This window comes from Chanodichthys erythropterus, chromosome 22, assembly GCF_024489055.1.
Source record: "Chanodichthys erythropterus isolate Z2021 chromosome 22, ASM2448905v1, whole genome shotgun sequence".
Classification (NCBI taxonomy): Eukaryota; Metazoa; Chordata; class Actinopteri; order Cypriniformes; family Xenocyprididae; genus Chanodichthys; species Chanodichthys erythropterus.
Genome location: NC_090242.1, coordinates 12,771,124 through 12,780,875, shown reverse-complemented (window position 1 = coordinate 12,780,875; position 9,752 = coordinate 12,771,124). Strand labels below are relative to the sequence as shown.

General features: G+C 35.6%; 1 protein-coding gene across 1 annotated transcript; it reads left to right on the top strand.

The window, feature by feature from the left end:
* The first annotated feature begins 1,865 nt into the window (after positions 1–1,865).
* Positions 1,866–9,183, top strand: lhx2a (LIM homeobox 2a). Its single transcript, XM_067375351.1, has 5 exons — positions 1,866–1,883; positions 2,555–2,739; positions 3,280–3,635; positions 6,866–7,053; positions 8,920–9,183. Exons 1-5 carry the CDS (start codon positions 1,866–1,868, stop codon positions 9,181–9,183), a joined length of 1,011 nt encoding a protein of 336 aa, XP_067231452.1.
* Positions 9,184–9,752: the final 569 nt, after the last annotated feature.

Here is a 9,752-nt window from a genome sequence, read left to right as displayed (position 1 = left end):
TTGCAATAACAACTGTATGACAGATGGTCAGTGTGGATGTTTTAGTTGTTAGGAGTGCAGTGACTGAGTCAGAGTCTAAAACGACTGAGGTAGCCTACACTTTATGAAAGGAGAATGTAGCCTACAGTGGTATTTTGATGAGAGTGTTGCCTGCAGAGCTTGTTGATGTGAAAAGAAAAAAAAATTAAAGGGTTAGTTCACCCAAAAATGAAAATTATGTAATTTATTACTCACCCTCATGTCATTCTACACCCGTAAGACCTTTGTTAATCTTTGGAACACAAATTAAGATATTTTAGTTGAAATAGGATGGTTCAGTGAGGCCTGCATAGCCAGCAATGACATTTCCTCTCTCAAGATCCATAAAGGTACTAAAAACTTATTTAAATCAGTTCATGTGAGTACAGTGGTTCAATATTAATATTATAAAGCGACGAGAATATTTTTGGTGCGGCAAAAAAACCCAAAATAACTTATTTAGTGATGGCCGATTTCAAAACACTGCTTCAGGAAGCATCAGAGCATAATGAAATCAGCGTGATTCGGATCGCGTGTCAAACCACCAAACTGCAGAAATCACTGACAGTGACTTTGGCGCTCCGAACCGCTGATGATCGACATGTTGATTCATTATGCTCCGTAGCTTCGGATTTCAACTAAAATACCTTAATTTGTGTTCTGAAGATGAAAGAAGGTCTTACGGGTGTGGAACGACATGAGGTTGAGAAATAAATAACAGACTTTTCATTTTTGGGTGAACTAACCCAAAGATAGGTTGCTGGTAGTGTTGTGGTATTGTTCTTACTTTCTTTCAACTTTCAACATAAACACAAAGTTTTTCTCATTCTACATTCTACTCTATCTAATAAGATAATGGTAGGCTTTTTACCCTATCCCACACTTAGCTAACCCTCACACAAACATTTTTTTTCTGAATGTTAATGCTATAGGATAGCTTTAAAAAAATATAGGCTATTCTTTGCCAGAATATCCATTAATAGGCATCTAAAATTCCCATTAGCCTACATATTACATAATAAAATAAACTCATTATTAGCTCTTATTGGATGACAGCCTATTTCTAAGTTAGATAATTAGTGATTTTGTGATTCAGTTTGAGGTAATGATATTTTACATGGTGTTGCACTGCATGTAGTCTACATTTTCCGGTTAGAGTTTGATGTTTAAGAATAGAATAGAATAGAATAGAATAGAATAGAATAGAATAGAATAGAATAGAATAGAATAGAATAGAATAGAATAGACAATGTTTAGCTACCTTACTCCTAAAATGACTTTCATTAGCTAGTTGCCTATAAACAGTTAAACAGTCAGGTTGATTTAGTTATATTAGGATCTATGCGGGCAAACAGCGATAACAAAAGCTGCTGTCTCTAAGCGCGCGGACCATTCAAAGTCTGTTTATGTGCAGATCTTCACAAACCCAGATACTGCGCGCATGCAGCTACACCCCTTCTACTCTTACCGAAAGGAAAATCGGCAACTAAAGACGGCACGACTAGAATTAGAGACAACTGGACCTCCATGACCGAGGTAGCCTAATATTGATGAAGACAGGCACGCGCACAGGTTAAACCCTTTGCACCCGTGACAACCCGCAGCTTCATCCTGCATCTCCGCGCAACATCCTCCTCATTGGACGCGGCAATCTGTTGCTGCAAACAAAGTTTCTGATTGCAGTTTATTTAGATTCTGATTTGTTAGTTAATTTTGGACAAGCTCTTTAAACAGATTAGAGCTGGATTTATTTGGACCACAAGTGTGGAGCATCATTTTTGCCCTTTGTTTACTGTGTTTTATTCATCCTTGCACCGCAGGAGAGGAGATCAGCTGCTATGATCAACATGGAAAACAATGAATCAGTAAGCAGTTCATTTTATTCTCTTATGATGCATAAATAGCCTAAATTTCAATTTTTTTATTTAAAAATATGTAGTTACCATAAGGAAATATTTCTATCAATAGTTTCATTTGATTCAGTCATGATTTTGAGTTTATAAAGTCTGTTCATTTTGATGTGTAAAAGTACATTTTTATTTTATTAGTTAGGCTACTTAAGACATTGTTTACAGTTTTGTACAAGAAGTTTATAACATTTAGAGTATTCATTTACATGAAATTGTATTTTAAAACAGGCCTATATATTAAAAGTAAAATTAATTATTACTAAAGTTACTTATGTTGATATTTAACTATATTAAAGTATTTAACTATGTTAAAAATTAACAATTATTGGTCATTATGTACTGGTTTAAATTCTAAATAAGTCATGTTGCAAATACACAAGTTTTGAAAGGCACAGAGTGTAGTACAGAAAACCACAAATAGGTTTAAATGTTAGGGAAAGCTTCAAAACATTAACCTATTCATATACATACATTTTATATTCACGAATGAAAATGTCTTTGACAATTATCTGTTTGCCTTGCACACATTTCTTTAGCCTATAGCTTATGAACATATTTCTGTGAAATATATGACACCTGAGATTTAAGATGGATTTGATGGTAAATGTTTAATGGTGTTCCAGGAGGGCTGTGAGTCACCTGTGTGCGCGGGCTGTGGCGCGCTGATCTCAGATCGCTTCTACCTCCTCGCGGCAGACAGACGGTGGCACGAGCGCTGTTTGAAATGTAGCGCGTGTCACGCTGACCTGGAGTCAGAGCTTACGTGCTTTAGTAAACATGGAGACATTTACTGTAAGGAGGACTATTACAGGTAAAATAAATGTATACATAACTGCAGCACCTATTTTCAACTTCGAAATGAGACCAAATTGTTACTCACCATGCTATTAGACTGCGTTTAGTTGCCACGCTTTTACCCCAGCGAATATTTCTCAGCTTAAGTTCATTCTTGACATTTTTTTAAAAAAAAAAGTTGTTGAATTCTCACCATTATCCAACCAGAAAAAAAGATGCAGTTCATTTAACAAACGTTGACCTTTCACCCCAATATCGCGTCAATTTTTTACACTATACCTACGAGGTAATTTGTCACAATGTAAACCTTGACACTGATTTGAGAAGAGAAGCTAGTATTTCATATTAAATTATATACATCTTAAAAAATATTTTGTAAGTTAAATAGCCTAATTATGAAACAGCATTTCATGAATCAACAAAAATGCAAAAGATAATATGCTATACCAAACTATTGTTTTGTGACAACTTGCCCCATCACCCCTGTCCTGAGTTTTCACAGTTTGCACATGTGGAAATCTTCTTAATAAAGCCAATAATTATGTCTTCTCTTAAGTAGTAGGTTTTCTCTGCAAAGATGTGCACGGTGTCACCTGGGAATCTCTGCTGGAGAGATAGTGATGCGCGCCAGGGATCTGGTGTACCACTTGAGCTGTTTCTCCTGTGCCACCTGCGACAAAGTGCTGCTCACTGGAGATCACTATGGGATGAGAGAGACATCAGTGTATTGTCGGGTACATTTCGAGATGATGCTACAGAGGGAATGTCATACAGATTTGTATTATTCAGACATGTCTCCAGTAGAGCCAAACTCTGAGAGCAGCACATACAATGAAGCGACCCCTGTGCGCAGAGGACGGGCCCGGAAGAGGAAACATTTTGATGCAACTGACCATGGTACTTATAATTCAGGTAATGCATTTTAGATATTATTGTAGCATAATTTTATATATTTTCACTATATATTGGAATAATTAAGATTTTTTAATGTTTTTTAAACAAGTGTCTTATACTCATTGAGGCTGTCTTTATTTGATACAAAATACAAAACCGAATTATTGTAAAACATTAATGGAATATAAAATATCTGCTTTCTATTTTTAATATATTTCTACATTTATTCCTGATGCAAAGCTGAATTTTCAGCATCATTACTCCAGTCTTTAGTGTCACATGATCCTTCAGATATCATTCTAATATGCTGATTTGCTGCTCAGTTATTAATAATGGTTCATATTTTTATCAGTGTTGAAAACTAATTTTTGTGTAATATAATAAATGCCAGCTTGGTGAGCAAGCATGAGAGACTTCTAAGAAAATCTTAAAGGGATAGTTCACCCAAAAATGAAAATTATCCCATTATTTACTCAACCTTAAGCCAAGGTGTAAATGATCTTCTTTCAGACGAACACAACTGGAGATATATTTAAAAATATCCTGGCTCTTCTAATGGTAGTCAATGAGGACATGATTTTGAAGCTCCAAAAAATTAATCCATCCATCATCAAAAAGTAATCCATACAGCTCCAGGGGGTTAATAAGGCCTTCTGAAGCATAGTGATTGATTTTTGTGAGAAACATATACATATTTAAAACTTTATAAACTATAATAACTGGCTTCCAGAAACGGCCGTATGCAAGTCTAGTTCATGCGAAAGAGTGACCTCTGACCCGATGTATGGTGTATTGGTGAACGCGGAAGTGCAGAGGAGAGAGCAAAACAAAACACCAGTCATGAATTAGAAGTCTAAAACAAGAATTTTTAAAAAGAAATGTCGAAAGATTTCGATATTAGAGAAGAGGAGCTTGAGTTTGTTGCCCAGCCCTATTTGTTTAAACCGTGAGAGGCGTCTAAACTTACGATACTCCTGCATCCTACATCATACATCGCTTGTAGGGTTAATCTTGTGGCGCAAGAGTACGGTCATTCTGCATACGGTCGTCCGCTGGAAGATAGTTATTTGAATTTATAAAGTTTTAAATATCGATATTTTTCTTTTTCACTTCAGAAAGCCTTTATTAAAGGTGCAATATGTAATATTTTCTGTCCACTAGAAGTCGCTAGACGCCTATTCAAAACAAAGGTGTAGCTCGATGATGCCAAGTTTGAGCACGGAATCTTGAGACATGTGGTCTTCACCTCACGGCCGGTGGAAAAGAATTGGGATAGGACTTGGGAAGAAATCATGTTCATGGATGCGATTATTAACGTTACTGTAGTATGAAGCAGAGCAGGACCGAGTGTTGTGGGAGCTGAATGAGGCGCTGGAGCGATTGTGCAACACACGCCTCACGAGCAGCGGGACTTTTATTATGACACAGTTGCCAGCACCACTTCCGCTTTTCCGGTCATGAGTATGAGGTAACGCAGCTCTGTTTATCATATTAGATACATTTGAGTGTGTTGAAAATGTTATAACGTTACTCTGTGTGTTCACTCGGCAGCTGCTGTGAGACACTGTTACACACTGCAGTAAGACAGATCGATTTTAGAATATCATATTAAATGCTGGATGGCTTGTGTTGATAAATGGCATGCAATTAATTTTAAAACGTATTGTATGATGGAGAAAATGCTGTATTACTGTCACTAAAAATAAAGCTGCATCTGATTATGCTATGTTAGCTACTTCACAAAATAGTGTTTTTCTCAGAGGCATGGTAAAGCTTGGTACTCGCAAAAAATCAAGAAAATTAGATTTAAACTATAAGACTAAACGTGTTGAGCTATATAACAACAATTCGTTTTCTGTCTATAAATATATATCAAAACCGTTGTTCCCTTGCCTATTAAAACATGTAAATATTAAAGTGTCTTTGGTGTCTCCATGGTTTCTACAAAATAAAACCGAGGGTAACGCGGTTTTAACCCCCTGGAGTCATATGTATTATTTTTATGATTGATGAATCCATTTTTTTGGGTTTCAAAATCCCACCCTCGTTTCACTACCATCATGAAGCTTGGAAGAGCCAGGATATTTTTAAATATATAAGATACATATAAATGAAAACTAAAAATATATCCCTAGGATGGCTTGAGGGTGAGTAAATCATGGGATAATTTTCATTTTTGGGTGAACTACCCCTTTAATTATTACAAACTTTTGACCAGTAGTGTATATATTTAATTTTGGGATTAACAAAATAAAAATGTTAATAGTTCTTATTAAACTATATGTCAGCATTACATTAATATGAATACCATACAGCATTAAAGGGTTAGTTCACCCAAAAATGAAATGTCTTTCATTAATTACTCACCCTCATGCCGTTCCACACCCGTAAGACCTTTGTTCATCTTCGGAAAACACAAATTAAGATATTTTTGATGAAATCCCAGTTGTTGTTTTTTATCTCCCATAGAAAGCAATGTTATTACCACATTCAAGGTCCAGAAAGGTAGTAAAGACATTGTTAAAATAGTCCATGTGACTACAGTGATTCAACCTTATGAAGTGACGACAATTTCATCGACAAACAAAACCAAAATAATGACTTTATTCAGCATTTTTTTCTCTTCCCTGTCATTCTCCTACACTGTTCACATTGTAGACACAGTGCAGAGCTTCCAGTTTCTATGTCAGAATGGCAGGTCGGTATTGGCCGACGCTGTACGTGTGAGCAGGAGCTGGCATTCTGACGTAGAACCTGGTAGCGCTGCACTGTGTCTACTAGGTTGAACCACATGTCTTAACTATCTTTCTGGACCTTGAATGTGGTACTCACATTGCTTTCGATGGGGGATCAGAAACCTTTTGAATTTCATTAGAAATATCTTAATTTGTGTTCTGAAAATGAACAAAGGTCTTAGGAGTGTGTAACAACATGAGGGTGAGTAATTAATGACAGAAAAATAACTATTTATATGTATACAATTTTACTTAATAAATAAAAACAATTAAATATTAATAATTATTACTATAAATATTATAGATGAACTTTAGTAAATCATGTTCTACACGTACACAAAACGGTAAAAAATGTATTTAAGATTAAATCTTCAAAGTTGTGCAACTTTGTTCTCAAGTAAATGTGTGCAGAAGATGAAAATGTGAAAACAATGTTTGCTATTGTTGTCTATAATGCCTTTAGTGTTTCAGTGAGTCATATCACTGATGATTAACTGTGTACATTTGCTCTAGATGTGAGCGATATGGGTGTGGACCTGTTGGAGAGAGTGAGCTGTCAAAAGACCAAACGCATGAGAACGTCGTTCAAGCATCACCAGCTGCGGAGCATGCAGTCCTTCTTCACCCACAACCACAATCCAGATGCCAAAGACCTCAAAGAGCTTGCCCAGAAAACCGGGCTCACCAAACGTGTGCTCCAGGTCAGAAACACATCACTGGCTTTTGACCAGAAATGACCTCTCTTTGAGTTACATATACAGGCTCCAAATGTCTGAGACCACATTGAAAATGTGGCATTAAAAATACAATTTAACATTTTATAAAATAAATGCTATGATGAAAAATGAATAAGAAATATTTGAAATTCTGCACCATTTCTACGTCACTAATTGACGTAAATTTGCAACATGGATCATGTGACTACCTTGTACAGTCAGTTTTTCGGGGTGTTCGAATTCATGAAAAGACCGATCGGCATTTATGCACTGTAAAAGAGAATTGTTGGTTTAACTTAAAAAAAATAAGTTACCGGGTTGCCTTAAAATTTTGAGTCCATTGAAATTCAAAATTTGAGTTAATACAATGAAGGAGACTGGTTTAATCAACAGAAACTCAAAATATTATTGTATCTGAACCACATTAATTATTGAAGTTGATTTGACAGAAGAAAAGATTTGGTGATAATTCATGAAAATAACTTTTTACAGTGTGGATTGGAAGCTCGTTTCTGCCACGGAATAAAAAAATAAAGGTAATTGCGGCTTTTTTATCTCAGAGTTTTTATCTGACTTTTCTCTTTTCTTTTTAAGTTTATATCCCACAATTCAGACTTTATAACTACCAATTGCGAGTTTAGATATAACAATTGCGAGAAAAAAGTCAGAATTGCAAGAAAAAAAGGCAGAATTGTGAGATAAACAGTCCAAATTACCATTTTTAATTGCGAGTTTATATCTCACAATTTATAATTTTTTTCTCGCAATTGTAAGATATAAACTCGGAATTATGCAAAAAAATTAAATTGTGACATTTGAAATGAAAAAAAAAGGTAATTGTGAATTTTTCTCTCACAATTTGGACTTTTTTCTCGCAATTGCAGGATTATAACTTGACTTTTTTTTGTCAGAATGATGAAATCTAAACTCAGAATTAAAAAAGTCAGAATTACTTTATCTTTATTTTTATCCGTGGTGGAAACAAGCTTCCATCTGACTTGAAGCAGTGTATGCCGGTTGGAAATTTTGTCTATGACGTTTGCCATCAAAGTAGCTCGAGAGCAGTCAGCTGGCTCATGCGCAACTGTTTCACAATTGGCCGGATTTACAGATGACAGCGATCACATGCGTTTCATGTTTATTCAGTTTCGCTAATGATAATTCCTCTAAAAATAAAGGATTTTATGCCATTGATGGTTCTTTGAAGAACCTTTAACATCCATGGAATCTTTCCATTGCACAAAATGTTCTTTAGATTTTTATAATGTTCCTCACACTAAGAAAACCTGGTTCTTTTAAGAACTGTTGCCTGAAAGGTTCTTTGAGCGACCCAAAATGGTTCTTCTATGGCATAGAGAAAACCCCCTTTTGGAACTTAAGAGTGTAAAAACTCTTTTTCTCTTGTAATCTTAATGTTATATTGTGTCATATTGTTTGTCAAAATAAAACTGATAAAAAGAATATATAGACCCAACTTTATTGGCATTTAAATAGTATAGGCCTATGTTGAAACTTAATCTTGTACATACATGTGCTGTTTACAAGAATAAATGAATGAAAAGTCTGTTGCTACATGAAAACATCTGAAACATCTGTGTATTTGACAAATATTGCATCTAATTCACTTCATCTGTGAAAAAGAATGCAATCGCCACATGAGTGTCACAACGGGAAGCAGAAAGTGTCCAACTTAATGCTCTGTTTTCAACTCCTCCACCGACTGTACGGGGCAAATCTCGCTGATCAGTTCAATCCAGCCACAGCCGAAGTCAATCTCTCATTTCCTCCCTCACTGATATGTAAATTAGCAGTCTAATGGTGTCAAGTCCTCATGATGTCTATTTTCTGCAGGTTTGGTTCCAGAATGCCCGTGCAAAATTCAGGAGAAACTGTCTATATCAGGAGAGCATGGGAGTGGACAATGTTTCTGACAATTCCACCATCACGTCCCCATCGGTGCCTTCACCCGAGCTGTCCCACGGATCCTTGAGCCCGTCCAGCCCCACCGGCACCTCTTCATCTCAACACACACACACATCCACAACACAAAACACAACAGCATTAGCCATTCACAATGTACACTCCCCAATGTCTTCAGAGTTCCTCTACCAGTAATTTTTGATAATTGTTTATCATCTATATTAACTATATTATCTTTATATATAGACTTGTGGGTTCTTTGAAGCAAAAAGAGAAGCCACCTCCAGAATTATGAATACAGCTGTCATGCCGTTTCAATATGGCTATGTTCCGGAATGGAAAACTAGCATACTGCATCCTGCATATTATATACAGTATACAACCAGTTACATTTAAAAAATAGTTTGTCAATATGCAATTTGCAAGTATGAATGTTTCAAACAGTCGCATGTTTAATTGTTCTCACATTAAATCGTTTTGTATGTCGGCAAGTTGCATATGACTTTGAAAATAAGTTATTTCGCATTTTTTATTCAATTTTATGTAGAAATGTCTGTGTTTTTTAAAGAAATTAATATTTTTATTCTTCAGCGATGCATTAAATTGATCAAAAGTGACATGTTATAAAAGTTTTTTAAGAGAATTCTTTCAAAAACAAAAAGATCTTACCAACCCCAAACTTTTTAACAATATTGGATGTCACTGATATGAGGTCATGAAGACTGCAAATCACCCTTTTAGAGCTGTCAGGACTGAATTGAACA